Below are 22,187 nucleotides of genomic sequence, written 5' to 3' on the forward strand. Positions count from 1 at the left end.
ATAATGTTCCACCTTTTGAATTAAGCCATATTATTTTCTTCATGGGTGATTTGGAATTTTCTGTTTCTGATATTATTAATATAATGTTGTTACTGGGTAAGTACTATATTCATTGTGCCAAATGGAGAAATTGTAAACCCTCCTTCCGGGATTTTATTAACGATTTTAAGATTTTTTTCACATGTCTCAAAAGAGTAGAAAACAAAAATGCAAGTAAAATAAGTCTAGACATTGCTCGTTATTTGTTGTTCTAATTTAATAATTCATCTCCTTTTCTATGCTCCATTATGTGAATTTAAATGCTTAATTTATTTTGTTATTCCTAAGGAACTTTTTAATTCTTAGAGTGGCTTGTTTTTTTTTGTTTTGTGTACTCCTTACAAGAATCCCCATTTTTTATTTTCCTTTCTTTTCATATTGCATTTAAATTGATATTTGTCTATTATCTTCTTTGAGACCTGAACACTGACCTGCAGACCAGCGGAGGAAGACTCCGCTTTGGTCCTGCTGCTGGACTCCTGATCCCGGTCCTGGTTCTGACCCCGGTCCTGGATCTGGTCCTGGATCTGACCCCGGTCCTGGTTCTGATCCCGGTCCATCTCCTCCAAACTCGTGTCCACCACTCGAGTGTTTCCTGCTGGTAAATGTAGGATTATCGTCCCGGAGACTAGAATGTTGTATTTAGAGGGAAATGTTCGACATTCATTTGTCAGAGAACCTCCCGCGTCCAACTGCCGCGGGGCTACTGCGCATGCTCCTGATTACTGTGGCATGCTGGGAAATGTGGTTTTCATGTCACATTCGTCATGATATTGCCGTTGTGTTTACTAGCAACTCGCATCCTATTGGAGCAGCGGGATCACGTGACGACCGCGCCTCGACCCGCGGGCCAAAATCTTCCTCCGCTCAGAAGAAACTAGTACCGTTTTGCGGCCCCGATCTCGGGACTCTTGGGGGGTTTTGAGCTCTGGACTTTTACTGATAAGGTAAGCATGAATCAATCTTTTTGATAATACAGACTGTGTCGTCTCCAAAGGTGGGAGCGGGATGAAACGATAACGGAGTTCACCTTACGGCCAATTCTCTCTCAGCTTGATCCAGCCTAGCGTTAGCCTAGCCGTTAGCCGTCAGTGCGAGTTGTGCTCTTATCCACCTTATTCCTAGCCCCCATGAGGCTTTGCGCGAATTGTGGGTGCTACTTCCGATGCTGCCGGAACCGGCGTTTGTTTACATGCTGAGTGAACGCGTAAACCCTCTTTCTCCGAGCGTTGGGGATATAAAACATGTGGAAACACCACCTGTCACAGCTCAAACGGGACAATATCATCTTACCTCTGCCTCCTGCTGTTGAGGGATGGGAGGACGACCTGAAGAAGTGAAGAAATGCTTAGAAGATGAGAAGTATCTCATTCTTCCCAATGGGCAAAGTGGATACTCCTCCAGGTGGGTAAATATTGTTACTTATAATCAGTACTCGAGATGAGGGGGGATGGCATCCCCCCTGAAATAAAACTGGTCCAAATCCCCCCCCCCTGTAAAACTGCCATCCCCCCTTTCCATCCCTTATGTCATTTCATCAATGAATGTGGTTTTACTGCTATTTCAACATTTAGAGTCATCACCAGAAAAATAACACCAGAAAAATAACATTTGACAATTTTCACCTGTTTCAAGTAAATTTTCACCTGAAATAAGTAAAAAAATCTGCCAGTGGGACAAGATTTATCTTCTCATTACAAGCAATAACATCTTGTTCCACTGGCAGATTTTTTTACTCATTTCAAGTGAAAATCTACTTGAAACAGGTGAAAATTGTTGTTTTTTCCAGTGATGTCTTGTTTTAAGTGTAATGAGATTTTTCTTTTACTAAAATGAGACATTTTAACTAGAAATAAGACACATATTCTTGTTAAGATTTTGAGTTTTTGCAGTGATCAATTTTACTTATCCTGTGAAGGACAGAGTCATATTGATAAGTTCAGAAAACTGTTTTTTATTGTTGTGTTTTGATGTATTTGATGTAAGCCCAGTGGATATTTAAAGCTTACAGAAGGCTGCATTTAACTGCTGCTATGTCATTCCTGCAGTATTTCTGCAGCTGTTTTTGGTCAGTGCTATTGTTTGTAATATATTATATTATTTGTAATCGGCACAAATTATCTGTCCCCATATGTGAACCTTCATTAAGACAAACTGTAAGCCATCTTTTATATTTATTCTTTCAGGTCCAGCTGGCAGTGATGTCCAAGCTGGTTATCTGGACACCAACTGAGCACCTGGAGTTCCACATTTCATTTGACAAAGACTTCAGATACACACATGAAACACCTCCAGAACCTTTCACACATACTTCCAACATTTGTTAGATGAATTTGTTGCAAAGAAGATTCCGCTCTGCCCCTCTGTATAAAGCTAGGGGGAAAACAGTACAACAAACTTCATTTTTGTTTTCATTTTTATTAAAAACAGAACCTGAAAGATCCCCTCCTGACATATTAGGACATACAATATAGGGACATGAATCAAAACATTTTAACACAAAAATATTGTTTAACAAAAGCACATTACATTTGTGTCTTACTATTTGCACTTTTATTTCCTCAAAAAAATAACAATTGCAGCCGGACCTCAGTTGTTTTCAGAAAATGTTAAATGAATGAAATATGTAAGTATGTTTTAGTGCAATATTAAATGTCTTTTCACTTGAAATAAACTCAGCTCTTAAATTCACTTAACCAGCACAAATCTTGAGCATTTTGTCAATTTTGGGCACAAAGTTAATTGGCCCTGTTGGAGAAAGAATCTTGTACACCTTCAGGTGCCTTATTCAACATGAATGCAGCCATGAGCAGGTGTGCTTGTGACCTCCTCACTGGTCAGCTGGCATCCTTTGCGTGTGAATGCTGGAATGATTAGCTTCCCCCTACGCTCCTCCAGCAAGTCTCTAACTGTGAAACCACGGTCACCCATCACCTCATCTCCAGCACGTAAATAATAGAATAGGTGTGGTCCTCCATCCCTGGGTCTGACCACTGTGTTTGGGCATCACAGGAAGCTTTGGTGTTGATCACAGCTCCTCCTTCTGATCCATCTGGTCAGGCTCATCTGAGGGAGCAATACAGTACACAATTATTAAGATAAGATATGATACATTAGGGTTTTCCCTACCACTATAACACCCCCAGCCCCCTCATCAAATGTACCTGGGGGAAGACCCACAACCCCCCCCACCTGCAACCACATCACCTAAGCCCTCCAGAAGTTTAGGAAAAACCCAGTACATTATCACAGCTACGATTTAAACTTTAATGAACAAAAAACATTTTTCTTATCAACACGTCTGTAGTGAAACTATTGTAGTTTTATTCTAATGCTGCCCTGCAGTCCGTGCCATAAACGCACTTTGTATTTTAACTGCACAGAAAATAATAATAAATAATACTAAAGGTTGTCATTACCGGACAAATACTACAATGCTGTGTCCTCCATACACCTGAAATCATACCTTATCTTCTCATGACATTACACCTGAAATCACACCTGATGTTCTCATGACATTAACCTGAAATCATACCTGCTGTTCTCATGACATTAACCTGAAATCATACCTGATGTTCTCATGACATTAACCTGAAATCATAACTGATGTTCTCATGACATTAACCTGAAATCATACCTGATGTTCTCATGACATTAACCTGAAATCACACCTGATATTCTCATGACATTAACCTGAAATCACACCTGATATTCTCATGATATTAACCTGAAATCATACCTGATATTCTCATGACATTCCTGTCAATCCTTCTGAGGATTCGGCGTCTCTCCGGTGGTTTGTCGGATCCCAGCCACAAAGTAGGATGCAGGTTTTCCTCCGTAACACGACGTACCCGAGCTCCGCAAGGACATTTTAGTAAATGCTACGGTTGATAAATATGTTAAACATTAAATGACAGAAAACAAAACCGTAACTTCTCTGCTAGATTGAAAGCAAATTGCTTTAAAATAAACCGCTGTTCGCGCTCAGCTGCCATGGTTAGTCAATGGCTTTATGCTACTTCCGGCATCTCACCGGAAGTTACACCCATAACCGTTTCTACAGTAGAGCCCCCAGGAATAAGGTGGATAGAGCTGCATCAGTCAGAGCTGCACTGATGCTTCTCTAGAACAATAGAAACAGAAGAGAAATAGAAAGCCTTTATTATCATTAAACTGCTACAATGAGATTAGGCAGGAGCTCCGTAAAAGTGCACATATGCAAAGACTATGGAAACAAAGACTGTGTAAACAACAAAATGAGAAACAGGAAACATAAATAGAGGACTGTTTCAGAAAATTAGAATATTGTGATGAAGTTCTTTATTTTCAGTAATGCAATTTAAAAAAAAAAAACAAAAGTGACATACATTCTGGATTCATTACAAATCAACTGAAATATTGCAAGCCTTTTATTATTTTAATATTGCTGATTATGGCTTGAAGTTTGCACTTTAAAATGTTCCCAGCAGGCAACACTCGTGTTTGGAGGAGATGGACCGGGATCAGAACCAGGACCAGGATCAGATCCAGGACCAGGATCAGAACCAGGACCAGGAGTCCAGCAGCAGGACCAAAGCGGACTCTTCCTCCGCTGGTCTGCAGGTCAGTGTTCAGGTCAACGTTCCCGCTCCTCCTTGGTCTTTCTGTTGCTGCTGATCATCCAAACGCTTTATTTCATTGTCAGTAGTTTGAACTGAGCAGCAGAAAACACAAACACGTGACCTTCCCAAGAGACTTTTAAACTTGTCTACGTCTGAATATATAATATATATTGCAGTGGCTATTTGTCCTCCAGGTGAATTATAGAAAAAAAAAAGAAAATAAATAACTCAAAGTATCAAACTATAATAAACAAACGGCCACTGAGACACCTAGGGAGTGGATTTACTCTGGATATAAACAAAGTCCTGAGGGGCTAGCCCCTCAGCTCAGTCGCCATGTGTTGGAGTTCACCCCGGTGAACGAGAGGGTCGCTTCCCTGCGCCTTCGGGTCGGGAAGAGGTCTCTGACTGTTGTTTGTGCCTACGGGCCGAACAGCAGTGCGGAGTACCCAGCCTTCTTGGAGTCCCTGGGAGGGGTACTGGATAGTGCTCCAACTGGGGACTCCATTGTTCTACTGAGGGACTTCAACACTCACGTGGGCAATGACAGTGATACCTGGAGAGGCGTGATTGGGAGAAACAGCCTCCCCGATCTGGACCCGAGCGGTGTTTTGTTGTTGGACTTCTGTGCTAGTCACAGTTTGTCCATAACGAACACCATGTTCAAACATAAGGGTGTCCATCAGTGCACGTGGCACCAGGACATCCTAGGCCGGAGGTCAATGATCGACTTTGTTGTCGTTTCATCTGACCTTCGGTCGCATGTCTTGGACACTCGGGTGAAGAGAGGGGCTGAGCTGTCAACTGATCACCATCTGGTGGTGAGTTGGATGCGCTGGCGGAGGAGGAGGTTGGACAGACCGGGCAGACCCAAAAGGATTGTGAGGATCTGTTGGGAACGTCTGGCCGAGCCCTCTGTCAGGGACATCTTCAACTCTCACCTCCGAGAGAACTTCTCTCGGATCCCGGGGGAGGCGGGGGACATAGAGTACGAGTGGACCATGTTCTCTGCCTCCATTGTTGACGCGGCGGCTCAGAGTTGTGGACGCAAGGTCTCCGGTGCCTGTCATGTAGGGTGGCCATTTCCACAACACCAAAAAGGAGGACACTTTGCCGCATTTAGTGAGAAAAGAAAAAATCGCAACATACAACTCTAATGTACTACCCACTACAATATAATTTACAATACCACAGTGATTCTGAGGTACGCTGTTCATCACAAGACAATTTTATCTATCATATATGTGTATGTGTAAGTGAAAGGTGAAAAGTCTTTGTTCACACTATTTGAATTTATTCAATACATTCATCATTCAAAGTGCAGTACCAGTACAGCAGAACATGTATGGTCTGAAATGTGCAAATAATAAATTTACATAAAAATAAATAAATGTTTCCAAAAAATACATTCCAGTTCTTAAATTCATTAAATTGACATAAAAAATAAATTAATGCAAAAAATACACATTCCAGGTCTTAACAAGCATAAAGAACATTTGTTTTATGTAAACAACAAAATACTGAGAAAAAACACCATGTAACAGGTAAATATCGACCTGAAAAATGTGTAAAAAATGTAACGTATTTGTGTGTGTGCAGCAGTCTTCAGTATCCTGTTCTCAGTTTCCTGGAGTCCGTTTCACAAAGCAGGTTTAGTGAAAACTCTGAGTCTGTTAACCCTGAAATGAGGGAAACTGAGTTTTTTGTTTCACAAAGGGAGGTAACTCAAACCAGAGAGAGAGGAGTAACTCTAGCCTGTTTCACAAAGAGAGGTAACTTAAGCTCTCGGTCAGTTACCGTAGTAACAGGGTCTCTGAACCTAACCTGGTTGCTAGCAGGTTTTCTTCAATAAACCCTGAGTTTCTCTCTGTCTCCTCCCTCAGTGGCGTCAATTCAGCCAATGGGCCTTTACGCAATACGCATCTGTTTTCTGCACCATGGACAGCAAGCGGCAGAGTTAGAGAACAGGAAAAGTATCTGACAAACGCAATTTAACTCGTTCACTTTATTCACTATGTCAGTGCAACAATATCACAGGGACATCCGAGTTTAACTTCAACTAGTTAAAGTCCAAATGCAAAAAGGAGAGGGAGAGTAAAAAAAAGACAAATATTTCCCTTAAACAGATTTATAGGAGGATTTATATCTTACTTTAAGATGTACTTGCATAATTAATCCATCAGTGGCTAACAGCCTCGTTAATATCTTCTGGACCCACCACTTGCCTTCTTCCTTTTTTTTTTTAAATTGCGTGGTTGTCTGCTTCCTTTTCATTTTTGTAAGTTGGTAACACTGCAGAGCGCGCTAAAAACGAGATTGATAGCGACCACTGTCGTCAGGGACGCTGGGACATAACATTTCAAGATATGAGGGGGGTACAAGTGTTGGGAAAGATAATACGTAGTGAAATCCATCATGTTGTTCTGATATGCATTTGTAGTTATTTTATATGTATTAAGTAATATGATAAATTAATATAAATAGACACAGAGTAATTCCATAAATGTATTAAAAAAAAAACATTTACATTTTCCCCTGAAGCCGAGGTGTGGCAGCTGCCGTACACAATTGACGGCCCTGATCTAAATGACAATAAAATTTCATTCAAAACCATTCCATCTGTAATATTATAAGACAGTGTGCTTAAATGTTAAATGCATACTGCATTCAAACTTACACATTGACTGCAGCAACTTTCTCCCACGCCAATTGTCTCTGCTTTGCTGCTGCAGCTGTATGCACGCCATATGCACGTATTAACACTTCTAACTCCAGTGGCGTGAAATATGTGGATTTTCAGATGCAAACTAATGTTTCCTCAAAGGGATTTTGTAAATTGAAATGTTAAATAAAGTTTAAAAAAAAAAAAAAGTATGTGGATCTTTTGTTGTCGCCGGTTGCCATGGTGAATCGTTGTATCAGGGCTCCATTAATGCTGGCTTTTGATAGTTGAGGCGCACGCGCTTAACTCCAGGTGAAACTACTTAGAGTTGAGTAAATTAACTCAAATCCGCTGTTTTGGAACCGAAAACTCAGAGTTTCCGATCTCAGAGTAGATCAACTAAGAGTTCAGGATCAGACTCAGAGTTTGTTGAACATGCTTTGTGAAACGGACCCCTGTTCTTCATTATGGCCTCAGCACTCAGCAAAATCCACCTTCAGCTGCTGCAGCAGCTCAGGAGACAACAGCACCTTCAGGTTCATCATAGCCAAGCCTCCACTGCAACAAAAAACATAGCAAAAATACTGTTATCAACCTTCAAAAATCTGTATTGTTTTAAACCTAGTACATATTCATTTCATAAAGCCCATGCATAGAATCAAAATGTTGCATTACAAGTATTAAGTGTATATTTGTTTAATTAAATATAGTACACAAGTAACAAACAAAAGATGACAATATTTTACTCACCAAATAATTGATCCTCTATCTGCAATACTTCTGGCCTTTTCTGGCAGCATCCAAAATTTTTTGGTTTCCAGGGAACTTCTGGTACATGCTTGTGCAGGGAAAGGTGAAGTTGACGCAAACTTTGCCTGCCTTAACGCTGTCCACATCCAGACGATTCCTCTCGTTTCTCCATGCAGATGCCATCATTGAGAAGACTCGTTCTGTGTGTGCATTACTGCATGGGATGGAGAAAATGTAGGAGCTGACCTTCCTGAAATTCACAAGTGGTCCATTTGCTTTGGAAAACAGTTTCAGATACCGCTCCTCACTGGGCAACCTTCCATTTCTGGAGAGCTGAGGGACGCTTCCACTATGGCATATTCCTCGTACAGTCCATCCATATCAATGTCTTTCAGATTGCAGGCCTGGACAGTATCACTGTATTCTTCATATGGCACAGCAGTTGTGAGGCCAAGCTTTCCCATTTTGCAATGAAAGCTGTTCTCAGAGAAGTCATATCTTTCACTTATGTATTTCTTGGCACTTTCATAGAAATCAAGGAAGTCCATCTGACGTTTCTGTGCCTGGTTAGGGGGTAGCTGCTTGAGCTTGTTGTTCACAACAAAGCCAAAGAACCTGTCCTTCAATCTTTTCTCAAGTTTCTGTTTCAGTTCAGTCATCACCTTAAACACAGATGTTATGCTGAAGGACTTGGCCTCAAGTGCTTCAATGGTGTCTTAGAACAGTTTCAGGATGTGACTGAGGAAAAGGAAATATGTCTCAGATACCTCAGTGTTTTGTTCTCCAAAGCATTTCCACAAAATCTTGCTGCATTCCTCTTCACCTTGACTCTGAAAGTAGCTGGTCAGAGGCCTCCAGTACAGCATCCTGTCAATAGATGGAAGCAGGGACAACCATCTTGTCACGACATGCCGCAGCAGATTGCATTCTTCTGCTTCCACAAACTCACAGAATTCCTTCAGTTGTGCTGTTCTGCTTGCTGACATGCTAAAGTGGCTGTGAATCTTGAGTACAGCATTTTCAACATCAAAATCCTGTTTTCCTGCTGCATATCGTGTTGCATTGTGGAGAATATGGGCTAAACAGTTTGCAGGTAACACTTCCTTTTGTGTCAGTTTCAGCTTCTGATAAACACTGTTGTGTTTTCCATTGTTGACGCAGGCGTTATCTGCTGCATAAGCTGACATGTTTTGCACATCTAGACCAGACTTCTCCAGTTTAGCCAGCAGCTGGTTTGTTATAGTCTCTGACGTTTCTTTGCTGTCACTGTAAAAATCTAACTGTGCATGTTGCACGCCTTCCTCAAAGTGGAAATATCTCAGTACAACTGGAAAACACTTGGTCGTACCTTTGTTTGATGCATTGGTTGCCACAGAAAAAGGCAGATTGTTTTCTTTGATGTAGTCTGTATGTGTTTGTACAGAGTAGGGCGCTAGGACATTCTCACACAAAGCCTTAGCTTTTGTTTTTCCACAAGTCATACCCTTGGCTATAGATGAGTCACTGAAGATCTCTATCAACTTTAATTCCACAGTCTACACTCCTGTATGACTGGTGATGCTTGACTGCATGATACACTTTACAAAGTTCTGCAGCGGATATCTTGTCATCTTCAGGGGATGACGCCTCCCGGAGAAACAACCGCAGGGAGGAGGTGCCCGCATCCCGTCTGTTGCTCTTGTGTTTTTCTGTGCCAGCATGCCTCTCAACAGCCGTCTTGCCTTGTGTGCTGACGTCCACATCACAGCGACACAGTGTGCAATAAGCATGCAGATCGTCTTTGCTACTTTTGCTTATAAATGTATGCTCCTTTGACCATTCCGTGTTGAACGAAGTCCGTCTTTTCGGCATGCTAACATTTAGAAACGAGACGACACATGGGAACAGGGGGCGGCTTGTTTACATTTTCAACCAATGAGAAATCAGGGAATTGAGTGAGACCGCTTTTACCCAATCATATTTTAAACCAATCACTGAAAGTCTTACATCATTGGATGATTTGCAGCGTTGCCTTCAAGTGCAACTCCAAAAAGGAGGACAAATAAGCGTCCGGCTTGAGGCTGCGCAGGACGCCGGACAATGCATTTAAATTCCGGACTGTCCAGCCTAAATCCGGACGTATGGCCACCCTACTGTCATGGCGGCAATCCTAGAACCCGGTGGTGGACACCGGAAGTACAGGATGCCATCAGACTGAAGAAGGAGTCCTACCGGGCTATGTTGGCCTGTGGGACTCCTGACGCAGTAGATAGGTACCAGCAGGCCAAGCAAGCTGCAGCTCGGGTAGTCCTGGAGGCAAAAACTCGGGTCTGGGAGGAGTTCGGGGAGAGCATGGAGGAAGACTTTCGGTCGGCCTCGAGGAGATTCTGGAGGACCGTTCGGTGCCTCAGAAGGGGGAAGCAGTACTCTGCCGGCACCAATTACGGTGTGGGTGGGGAGCTGTTGACCTCGATTGGGGACATTGTGGGACGGTGGAAGGGTACTGGAGAAGAGAATACGGCCGATAGTTGAACCTCGGATTCAGGAGGCAACATCTTTTCCCATTGTGATCAGTGGAGGTAATTTTACTGATTGTGTTTTCTTTGATTTTCTGCCTTTTTTCACAACCCACTCCTCTTCACTGTTCTCTTGGCTATTATCCTCAGATTTTGGATGTGGTAAAATCCAGTCATCATCAGAAGTGTCATCGTCACTGTATTCTTTAATCTGTTTTACCCAGGGGTTAATTTGTGCCGGATCCTGCCGGAACAAGATCCGGCACCTCTCGATTTTGGCCTCCCTGCGTTCCGGGACTTATTTGGGCAGATCCGGCACCTCTCGTATATATATAAAACAATAATAATATAAAAAAGGTTTTTTTTAATGTATGAAAAATAATAATGTGCATAAATTCATTTACAGAACAAATCCCAAGCATTTCATGTTGTTTATAAAGATTTAACGTCATTTGAAAGAGTCGGAGATTTGTTGATGCAATGAAAAGATGGGCCAGCAAACCACGCCCCCGACCAAAAAAACTTTGGAAATTTGCTGGATCTGGGGAGCAAGCAGCGAGAAACGCAAACATGTCATAAAGACAGCTGAATTTACTGTCTTTTTTCAAAAAGAAGGAAGAGTTGCATGATTCTTCAAAACGAATCAGCAAAGCAACAAGCCGCGATTAGGGCATCAATGTGGTCCTTGCGCCGCGGAGCACATAGCCTACACATGAATGGATTTGTGTCGGTTGCTGTGGATTATGTTCTCACTACAAATAAAAAAACCGGCTGAAGCCCCCCCAAACTTGATCTCAGAAAATGAAACGAAATAAATGAATTAATAAATCAAGCCTTTATTAAGACACATAACACTAGGCTATAAAAACAGCATTCAGAAAAAGAACAGTTTGCGCTCCAAAGGGCTTTCACACTTTTCCAAAAGTGGACCTTCTCTCAGTTGACCTGCTGATGAATTCTTCAAGCAGGGCCGAAACATCGCATTCATCAATAAGGTCACTATGCGCATTCATAATGGCCAAATGCGTGAGTCTTTCCTGCTTCATAGTATTGCGCAGCCAGGTTTTCAATCTGCGCAAGGCAGAGAAAGAGCGCTCGGATGCCGCGACAGATATGGGCAGGGCCAGACAGAGCTTTATGAGCTTCTCCACCTCCGACAGCATGGAGCGGGTTTGGGGCTGCAAGGTGTGGAGGATGGACACAACATCCTGAATGGTGATAACTTCTCGCCCCCTACACACGTCCCTCAGTATGTCCAGCTCAATGCTTAGCTGCTCTCGTGAGAAGGGGCTCAGTTCCGGGGAACCCACATCAACCTGTTTCCCTTGGGCCGCCTCAAGGACTGCCTGCTCTCGCCCTGCAGCTATGCGGAGTCCCTCCTGATCAAAACGCCGCTCCACCTCTGAGCGCACCACGTCCAGGGCCTCAAACATTTCCCTCTTCCACAGGCTTGGATATTCTGCAATATTAAATATAACATCAATTAAATAACAACCAACCAATAGTTTACACATGGGCTGCTTATTTAAGCTGGGTCAAACTTTTTTTTTTTAAATTAATTAATTTCAAGTTCATTCATTAAGTTCAAATTCATGAATTTGGTTTGTTATGAAAATGAAAAATACACAAACCGTTGTTTGTGTATTATTAATTGCAGGCTCATTTCTCAAATAGGCGTACGTGGATGTACAGTATTATTGAACTATTGTATCGTTTTTTTATGTCATAATCTATGAATAGATACATAATATCTGTCTGTCTATATGTGTGCGTATTTTAGGGGTGGGAAAAAAAATCGATATTTCAATATATTGTTGTGCTCTCTGTTTCAATAAATAATCGATATACTGTCGGCTAATATCGATATTTTATTACAACACACATAATGGTTTACGCGGTTGTCACCGCACTATTGTTCAAGCTCTGCCCCGCCCGCCCCCGCTGCCCTCGTGAACAAAACAAACATATCAAAGCGGCCGCCTGAGAAACCAGCTCAGAAAATACAGAATGGCCGGTTTACTTCGTACAGACAGCGGGCTGAGCAGCACTGTTAATGCTGGAAGTTACTGGTGTTTAAGCTGCCATGTGCGTTAATGTCCGCTCACACAGACAACCAGCTGCGTTAAGAAACGGACCCCGCTCCGCTCGCGCTCCACGTGAGGAGAGCGGCTCGCGTTACACCAACGCAGAGCCTACGCCGTAGGGTACGCGGCGACGCGTACAGTACGGTGCGTGTCGCCGCGTACCTTACGGCGTATATCTGCGTTGGTGTAACGCGGAACCATAAATCAGCCTTTACACACGACACGGACACACTCAGACACACGCCCACCCGTGCAAAACCAGTGTTCAGTGCTTTGGATATTTCAGCTTAAATTTAAAAATGTTATATTAGTTCAATGAAGTTCATATTATTTATATTTATTATAGCTTGTTTGGTTTCTTCTGTTATCGGATACAGTTTGTCATGATAAGTGAAACATGCCTGATGCTTCATGGCAATATGTGTGTGTGGTGACAGAATAAATTAGACAGGCTAAAAGGATATTGGAAAAGAAGGCATATTGAAAAGCCTATTTGAGTTATTTCTTAGTTATTTCACAATAATTATTTGTGAAAGTATTATTTCACTAGTTATTTTACAGTCATATAATTCAGGCAACAGGGCAAACATTTTTTTTAATAACACTAATCCACATCAATATCGGATCAAATCGAATCAAATGGTGATAATAGATTCTGAATCTTAAGAATCGGATCAATTCTTGACATTTTAATAGATACCCAGCCCTAGGAGGCAGTGAGGAACTATGCAAAATTAAGTTGCTTACTGACTTTTCAGTATTAGAAACAAAGCAGTGCACTGTCTTGGTTTATATAAAACATGTTATTAATGTTCATGCACTTTAATTTGTCCAGTTGTACAGTGTTTACATTTACAAGCCTAGGAGACAGTGAGGAAATATACAAATGCACTTTCTTGTATGAAGTTTTAGCATTGAATAAATGCATAACTACAGACGTTTTCCTTTTTATAGGTATTTTTTCTTTTTCAGTCCCATATATCGTGATATATCGCTCTTACCGATATATCAATATATCGATATATCGAATATCGAAAATATCGTGATATTATCGATATCCTGGGCCACATATCGCCAAAGTATCGAATTGGGACTTACCCGTATCGTCCCACCCCTAGCGTATTTGTTGCATTATTTCAACATATACAATTACAGGCTGATGAGTTAAGCTATGTGTTATTTAAAAATACTGTTGGCATTATTATTATTTATTTATTTACCCTCTATGTTCCCCAACTCCCGTTCCTCCTCCTCCGCTGTATGGCGAAAACGCGCTGGGGTCTTGCTCGTGCGCGCTGGATGAGGAGGCTTTAAGTTGTAGCGCTCTGCGTACTGCTTGGTCTTGTCCACAAGGTCAGCGAAGGTGTCATCCTGTCGCAGTGAGTTGAGTCGCTGGCAAAGAAGTTTCGCAGCTTCCACTGATCCAAGGGCTGTGACCTTGATGCCTTGCAGTGACCGAGCCACGGATTCACACGGAGTAAACATGGTAACGCAGGTAAACAAACCAAAGACTGTGCGCGTAGTGGTGCCCTTTTTGAGCAATCCTGCCACTTTGGCACGCGTCTCCCCCTTGACAGTCCTGTCACTCTCCAGGGTCCTGAATGTCTGCAGCATCTCTCCATAGCAGGCCAGCAACCGTGACAGTGCCACAACTCTGACGCACCACCGAGTTGGACACAGGGCAAGCAGGTTTATCACTTCTCCACATCCAAAAAGAGACTGGTATAATGTTTTTCTCTTTGCTGAATCATTAATAACAACAGTGACTAAATCCAGAGAGTGATTTGCGCAGTGAACAAACACGGAGTCAGGACATGTTTCCTTTAATCTTGCCTGCACTCCCGTGAACCTCCCAGACATGTTGCTGGCTCCATCAAAACAGTAGCCTTTCAGCTTCTCCATTGGTAAATTGAGCCGAACAAGGACATCTTTTTATGCACAAAAACAGCATCTCTGCTGTTGTGTCTGGGGGGTTGTAAAAGCCTAGAAAGAAATTCTGAATGTCCAGATTGTGATCAGCAAACTGTATATTGCATGAAAACTGTTCTTTGCCACTGAGGTCGGTGGTCCCATCAGCAGTTAAGCCAAAAAAAGGACTTTGGGATGCTTTAGCTCCGATTTTTCTCTGAATGTCATGCGCAAACAGCTCCAGAATTTCATTTTGGATGCTGCCAGACATCCAATTGTCTCTTCTTTTCATCCAGTTCTCCAGGTCAGGATCAGTGCGTACCCTTTCCACCATTAGCTGCCATAACACCCCATCCCGATTTGCAGCCCCTCTCAGAGGGAGTCCCTGGCGCCCCAGGAATCTTACGCAGCTGAAAATGAGCTCCAGCATTTTCCGCGCTGTTCTCTGCTCTTTAGCAGCGGCCTCAGAGAGTAGTGCATTAATTGGCGTTGTTTTCAATGCAGCCAATCTTTGCATCGCATCTAAATGAATGCGAGTCTTCTCGTGGTCTCTGATCTTCTCCGTTGCTTTTCTCTAATTTGAAAAGCCTTTATCTTTCAAAAACAGACTGTCAGTGTCTGACCCGACCAACTTGCTTTTGACAGCTGACCTGCACACACCACACACAATGCCATCACTGACCGCAATGTACTCCAGCCACCGCCACTCTCTGAACCAGGCGGCCTTGCAGGAATGACTGAAGTTCTCACCGCTGAACTTCCTGGCAGGAAAATTGTAATCCTGTGGTGGTTTGAATGATATTGCCTCTTGGCTAGCACCGGGTGGCGCTGGGGAGGGAGGACGAGGACCGCCGGGTCTTTCGGCTGCCTGCTGCTGTCCGGTTGCTGGGACACAGGGTCCAGGTGTCTGTCTCGGACGTTTAGCTGGGTCAGGCGGTTTTAAAAAAAAATCTGAAATTCTTTTCTGAGACATAGCTGGTTCATTGAACTCACATTGTCATGTAAGCTAACAACAATGCGCGCGATCATATCAAAACAACAATGCCCGTGAAACAAAAGACTTTGTTTGTTTATTTAGCCTACGTCACACTGAGCTGTCAGATGCAGCCTGGCTCCGTACAGTAGCCTATGCCAGGCTGCATGTCACATAGCCTAGATCTGTGCATTATGAGATAAATGTAGTAAGTCAGACAAATTCAGTTTAAATTCAGATTCTTTATTTTTATTTTTTAAGCATAATGCTGTGGGTAGGGAGGCTGATGGGGGGGGGGGCGGATGGGAGGGAATGCGTCCGCACCCCCCGCACCCCTAGTTCCGACGTCTATGTACGTTTCCCATGAGCACCAGCGCGTACTGCCGGAAAACTCCTGTCCCGTCGCGTGCATTTGTTTTGAGAGAAGACGGGACGCTTTTCTGTTTCACCAAGTGAACAGACGGAACGCAAAAAAAAAGATGTTAAACTGCTGGAAAGGAACTGGAATTTACCTTAAACAAGGAAGCCAGGGAGCGGTATATGGAGAAAATAATGATTATTAACGGTCTGGATCCATATGAAATCCCTACTAAAGAATGGAGCTCCTCGTCGGAGCACCACTCTTTAGAAGGATTTACTGCCGCAGTTCTGCACAACCCACGTCTCCGGCTACCTTGTTTAGGAGTATTTGACAGCTACTTTGGTAAATGTTTGACTCGCCATGTGTTTCAATAAATTAGTATAATAGTACAACATACAGTACATGTTTTGTATTACTCTTACTTTTCTTTTCTTTTTTTTTGACTGCTTTGAAGAGGCTCCGAGGCGTGAGCAATATTTTTTTTTTTTCTCGTGAGATTATTTTTTTCCTCTGCAGCTAAAAATCAAATAGTTAATATTTTTTCCTCAACAAAATTAATCGCACCGCAGAGAGCTGGCCAACAACTGCGTTTAGCTAGAAAAGTGGGGAATAAAACCCGTTTGAATGATCCGACCCCGGTCTGTGAGTGTTTGTTTGTGGTTTAATAAACCCGTGTTTTGATCCGACGCCCGTCTGTGTGCATGTTTGTTTGTTTACTGAGGAACGTTATGTTTGGTCGGACTCGTTACAGCCGCGATCCAACCGAGCCGACCACTCTTTTACTCTTTTAATTTGTTATCTCAGATAATTGGCCGGCCTCCGTGGTTCTGCTTCCGAGCAGGAAAGCGGTGAAAAGTTAAACCATTAGCGATCTTTTCCCCACGTCTGTTGTGTGTGGAGCTGCTGCAGCCACAACACAGCAACGGGTTACCAGCTTCTGCGGAGCTGCGCTCCAAGCCCCGCCCATTTTCATCTCGACTACGAATCGGGGAGGAGGGGGAAGTGATGTATGCCGTAAAGCAGTCAAAGCCGTAAAAAATTGTAGTTTTTTAGTGTGCTAGGGTTCCTACCATGCTCCTCAAAGTTACATAGTGCCAGTGAAGGTGATACAGACCCCCCCAGACCATGACAGAGGTGTCATTAAACCTGTTGGAAGTTGATGTACCATCACAATGACTCTGGAAATATGATATTATGGTGGAAAAGTTACGTAGTGTCGCTTTAACTGGTTCTTTAATTTCATTCTTGTCTGCGTTGTGTTTTCAAGTTCTTCTAATTGAGCCATTAGCTTTTTATTTTGATCTGTAAGCAAAGCTATTTGGGATTTCGCATTACGGCAACGTGTACTTTCCTCCCTCCAAAGTCTGAGGGAGTTGAAGTGCTAGTGTCCATTTGTTTGAGGATTTAATTTTTCCTTTAAATTTTCAAATCTAATCCGGTCGAATGTCCCACTTGGGGGAAATTTTAGGAGACCGTCGACTTTAGTTATTTTAACCCATGTTTTAACAAACTTAATACTATTGGTACCATAATTATCGTACATGTACTTAATAGGACCAGTCAAATCTTCCTCTGACTCTCTACAGAAAAAACTTCCCATTTTTCTTTCTGTAAGATCCCTCCCAAAACAACCTTTAATTACAATTACTTTTACCCATAAATCACTAGCTAATTCTTCCAATCCAGGGCTCCAGACTAACTTTTTCCAGGATTGATGAGTGCCAGTCTCCAGAAAAAAAAGATGACATGCGGAGCTGTAAACTCTCCTACTCTGTTAAAATCGTCCTGTGTTTATCCTCATATTTTCGTTTGGCCGTGCATTTTTCCCTGCCATTTTGAGAGTGCACCACAAACGCAAAATTCAACACGAGCGCGCGCCCGTATGGTTCAACGGGTTGAGCAGACTTATATAAACCTTCCCCTGTACAGCGACGCGGGTTGGATTCCAGTCGCTGCATATTTTTCCCCCACTTCCTACGTGTCTGTCTTTCACTGCACCATCAAATAAAGTCGCAAGAGCCGCATGACACCAGGCAAAGAGCCGCCGGTTGCCCATCGCTGCTATAGTTCGTTTCATAGCGTCACTTTATGGTCAAACGACACAGCACTTTCTACTCAACATCGACTCTTGAATCCTGTAACCATAGACATATATAAAGGCCTTTATATATGTCTATGCCTGTAACCCCTAATCACGTGCACAGTTCACATGTACTAAAAATGCTGCGCTATGGTTACTGGCGCGCCCCCCCAACCCCGCCCCCCGCCTCGCAGCGCGCATCCAGACACACATGACAGGCACACACACACACACACACACACACACACACACACACACACACACACACACACACACACACACACACACACACACACACACACACACACACACACACACACACACACACACACACGCACGCTTCCGCTCCTCCACATTATTATGAAAAAAAAGAAAAAGAAATGGGGGTGAGGGGTGGATTTGTAAGTCGCACTGGTGCTCCTAGTTAAAAAACTATGTTGCACGGCCTCCAGAAAAGGTCGCAAAATGCGACCAATTGGTCGCAGTCTGGAGCCCTGCAATCATCATTCTACTTCAGAGAATACCAATCATTCCTGTTGATGTAAGGAGAGCAAGTCAGATCCTTACTGAAATGAAATATATCTCCAAGTATTTGGGAGTGCAAATCATCCCCACTTAAAAAAACAGTTCCTCTACATATATGCCTATTTCCCACAAAATTTCCAAACACTTCTTATGGACCTCAAGTCCTGCATATGCTATAAGTCCCACTGGACTATTCTCTTGGTACCCAGACCAACCTGGCACTCTGGCCATCCTCTCTTAAATGTTACCCGAGATATTAAACCGTTTTTTAGAAGAGCGAGTCAAATTCTAAGGCAGGAGAAGCAAAACATTCTCACAACATAATCAAATTCAAGTGTGATGACGTCAACCTTTCTCTGGCACTCCAGTTCACAGACTTTCGACAACAACCCAGCAACAATAATTTGGGATTTTGTAAATGGACCCCTTACCTCTGAATAATTTGGATAGAAGTCACTGGTGTGTTGTTGGTCTGGAAAAAGGAGTTTCCATCGAAGGTCTATTGTCATCCGGGTCACGGCACCAAATTGTTGAAGAATAATATGGAATCCAGTTCAGGAATCCGCTGTGGGGTTGAGAGTTTTATTCAGTAAGCCGGCGGTGAGCAGGACCAGCACAGATCGTGTCTGAATTGGTGTGCCGACCCAGAGTGGTTTGACAACAGGACTTTTATACAGTTAAGTTCAAAGCACAAAAGGCAGGAAATACACAAGCCAAGTGACAGACGAAAAGCAATTCACAGTCGGATGTGATCTGTGGACAAATGTCACCATCGGGCATTTGCAGAGGAGGATTAAGGTAGTCATGCGCCCCTAGGCTATTTTTTCTCTGGGGCCCCCCTTATGCATCATGTTTTCCCAGAAATTTTTTTTTTTGTGCCATGTGTAACAGTGCACATGGCAGTAGCACTCATTTACTATAACAGCCTTTAGTTGTAACAAAAATACTACAGAAAGCCATTTAAAGTACATCTGCAAGCTTAACAACCATTAAGCTTTCTGAACCAAGGCACATCTGCAGCAGCACACACACACACACACACACACACACACACACACACACACACACACACACACACACACTCACACTCACACTCACACACTCACAGAGGCACGAATCAAGCAGTGGGGCAGAGGAATACAATTTCAACGTGTGTGTGTGCGCGTGCGTGCGTGTTGCAGCAATGCAACACAACTGCAGCCCAGTAAATAAACACAACTTACTTTCACAGGGCTCTCTTTCTTGTTTTCCTGGATTCATAAAGTGTTTGATGAGGCTGGTAAAATCCAGTTTTCTAAGAATATCACTCTCAATGCTCATTAAAGACGATGATTGAGTCTGTTTTGGCCCATTGTGGATCTCAGTTTATTCTTTACAAGTCCAAGTTTTGAAAATGAACGCTCCCCACTGCCATTGCTAACAGGTAAAGTCAAAAAGAGTCTGTTGCTCTCAACCTGTCACAGCCCGACTGCTCACCCCCCCCCCCACACACACAGGTAAAATGAAGTTGGTATGTCCTACACCCCTGTTAATTAGTTTGAGCTTCCATCTTAGTCAGATGACAAAGCAGTGGAGAGTCAAAATGTATCCTCTACCATCCTTCTGATTACACCTTTGATTTGGCACAGTCTGTGAATGTTGTAATATTGAAATGTTTTTCTACACAGTAAACTGATCATTTTGATTACTATGTTTAATAATAATAATAATAATGACTTGGATTTATATAGCGCCTGTTTGTTCAATTGTCACTACATTGTTTATGATGAGGTATGGCATGGTCAGAATGTCCATATTAAGGTAATTTTGCAAAGATGGTCATACTACAATTGGTGTTTATCTAATGTAATTACTGTGGCTGACATTTATTGATGTTTCTGTGTCGCTTTTCCTGTTGCAGTTTCACTAAAATACTTCAACAATAGATACCTAAATTATCCTTATTGTGTCAAGGTCTGTATTGGAGTGTGTTTAGCTCGCTGTCTACACTGTGTACTGCTTACACAAGGTCAGGGCAGAAGAAGTGCTGAATGATGACATTTTGAGTTTGTACAGAATCTCAAGGAATTTCTATAAACGATTTATGATTTTGTTCTGAGGGTGGGTAGCTTTAGCCCTTTACACTTTTGTTTTAAAATATTGAGATGTTTTATGTGAATATTTATGGCTGTCAAGAGCCATTGATAACAGAACATGCTTAACATAGCACTCAGACATAAAACTCTTCATTGTTTCACTGCGAACATAAGAGACAGCACTTGACTTTAACTGAAAACGGATTTGTCAAGTCAGCCAACAACAGGCTCTAAGTCTTTTTCTCTTTCCTTACAGAAACATAAAGCCAAAGAGAGAAAAAATAGGAGGGATAAATTCCTCACCACTTCACCAGGTCTGAAGGTCCGAAAGAGGATTCATACTGAAGAGAAGCCGTACACCTGTGATCAGTGTGGGGCAGCTTTTACCACATCAAGTATTTTAAGGCGTCATCGGCGTATCCACACTGGAGAAAAGCCGTACAAATGTGATCAGTGTGGGGCAGCTTTTACCCAACAAGGTAATCTAAGGACTCATCAGCGTATTCACACTGGAGATAAGCCGTACAGATGTGATCAGTGTGGGGCAGCTTTTACCGAACAAGGTAATCTAAGGAATCATCAGCGTATTCACACTGGAGATAAGCCGTACAGATGTGATCAGTGTGGGGCAGCTTTTACCGAACAAGGCAGTCTCAGGCGCCATCAGCGTATTCACACTGGAGATAAGCCGTACAGATGTGATCAGTGTGGGGCAGCTTTTACCGAACAAGGTAATCTAAGGAATCATCAGCGTATTCATACAGGAGATAAGCCGTACAAATGTGATCAGTGTGGGGCAGCTTTTACCCAACAAGGTGATCTAAGGCGTCATCAGATTATTCATACTGGATTTAAGCCGTACAGATGTGATCAGTGTGGGGCAGCTTTTACCAAGTCAGGTGATCTAAGGAGTCATCAGCGTATTCACACTGGAGAGAAGCCTTACAGATGTGATCAGTGTGAGGCAGCTTTTACCCATCAAGGTGATCTAAGGAATCATCAACATATGCACACTGGGGATAAGCCTTACAGATGTGATCAGTGTGGGGCAGCTTTTACCCACCAAGGTAATCTAAGGAGTCATCAGCATATACACACTGGATTTAAGCCTTACAGATGTGATCAGTGTGGGGCAGCTTTTACCAGACAATGTAGTCTAAGGCGTCATCAGCGTATTCACACTGGATAAAAAATTGTCTGTGATCAGTGTGGGGCAGCTTTTACTCGGAGAGTTCAGTTAAAGGTACCAATTTAGACATGTTATGTTGTACTGAAAAAAAAAGTTTTTTTTTCAGTTTCAACTGAAAAATTTGTTTAAATTTGATTTTTCACCAGTTTCTGTTCCATTGATCCATTGTTCCATCATTTAAATAAAAACGTTCTTTGTTTGCCTGCTGGATTTCAGTTTCCTGCTCACTGCAAACTCACAAGACATCGGTTTCAGAATATTAGAAAAGAGTCACACAGTAGTGCGTTTTTCATGTGTTTTTTATCACCATATCTACTATTTGTGCTGGATTTAAAGGGGACCTATTATGAAAAACACGTTCTTTCTTGCTTTAACATATATAAAGTGGTCTCCCCTCACCCTGCCAACTCAGAGAAGGAGGAAAGCAACCAAATTTTGCAGT

At 42.6% G+C, this 22,187-nt stretch overlaps 1 protein-coding gene across 2 annotated transcripts; it reads left to right on the plus strand.

Moving 5' to 3' along the window:
- The first annotated feature begins 736 nt into the window (after positions 1-736).
- LOC133422663 (zinc finger protein 239-like) lies at positions 737-21,811 on the plus strand. 2 transcript variants are annotated; one of them, XM_061712685.1, is made up of 3 exons: positions 737-986; positions 4,509-4,644; positions 20,813-21,811. In XM_061712685.1, the coding sequence occupies exons 2-3, from the start codon at positions 4,534-4,536 to the stop codon at positions 21,743-21,745; spliced, it is 1,044 nt and encodes a 347-aa protein (XP_061568669.1). In that variant the 5' UTR covers positions 737-986; positions 4,509-4,533; the 3' UTR covers positions 21,746-21,811. The 2 variants fall into 2 exon arrangements, with proteins under 2 accessions (XP_061568669.1, XP_061568670.1); XM_061712686.1 differs by having other exon boundaries at positions 4,512-4,644.
- Positions 21,812-22,187: the final 376 nt, after the last annotated feature.

The sequence above is a fragment of the Cololabis saira genome, chromosome 21, assembly GCF_033807715.1.
Source record: "Cololabis saira isolate AMF1-May2022 chromosome 21, fColSai1.1, whole genome shotgun sequence".
Lineage (NCBI taxonomy): Eukaryota > Metazoa > Chordata > Actinopteri > Beloniformes > Belonidae > Cololabis > Cololabis saira.

Coding starts and splice junctions, on each gene's coding strand:
- LOC133422663 (XM_061712685.1), top strand. CDS start 4,534: ATGGACCGGGATCAGAACCAGGACCAGGATCAGATCCAGGACCAGGAT. Junction 4,645..20,812: donor CTTCCTCCGCTGGTCTGCAG/GTCAGTGTTCAG, acceptor CTTTCCTTACAG/AAACATAAAGCCAAAGAGAG.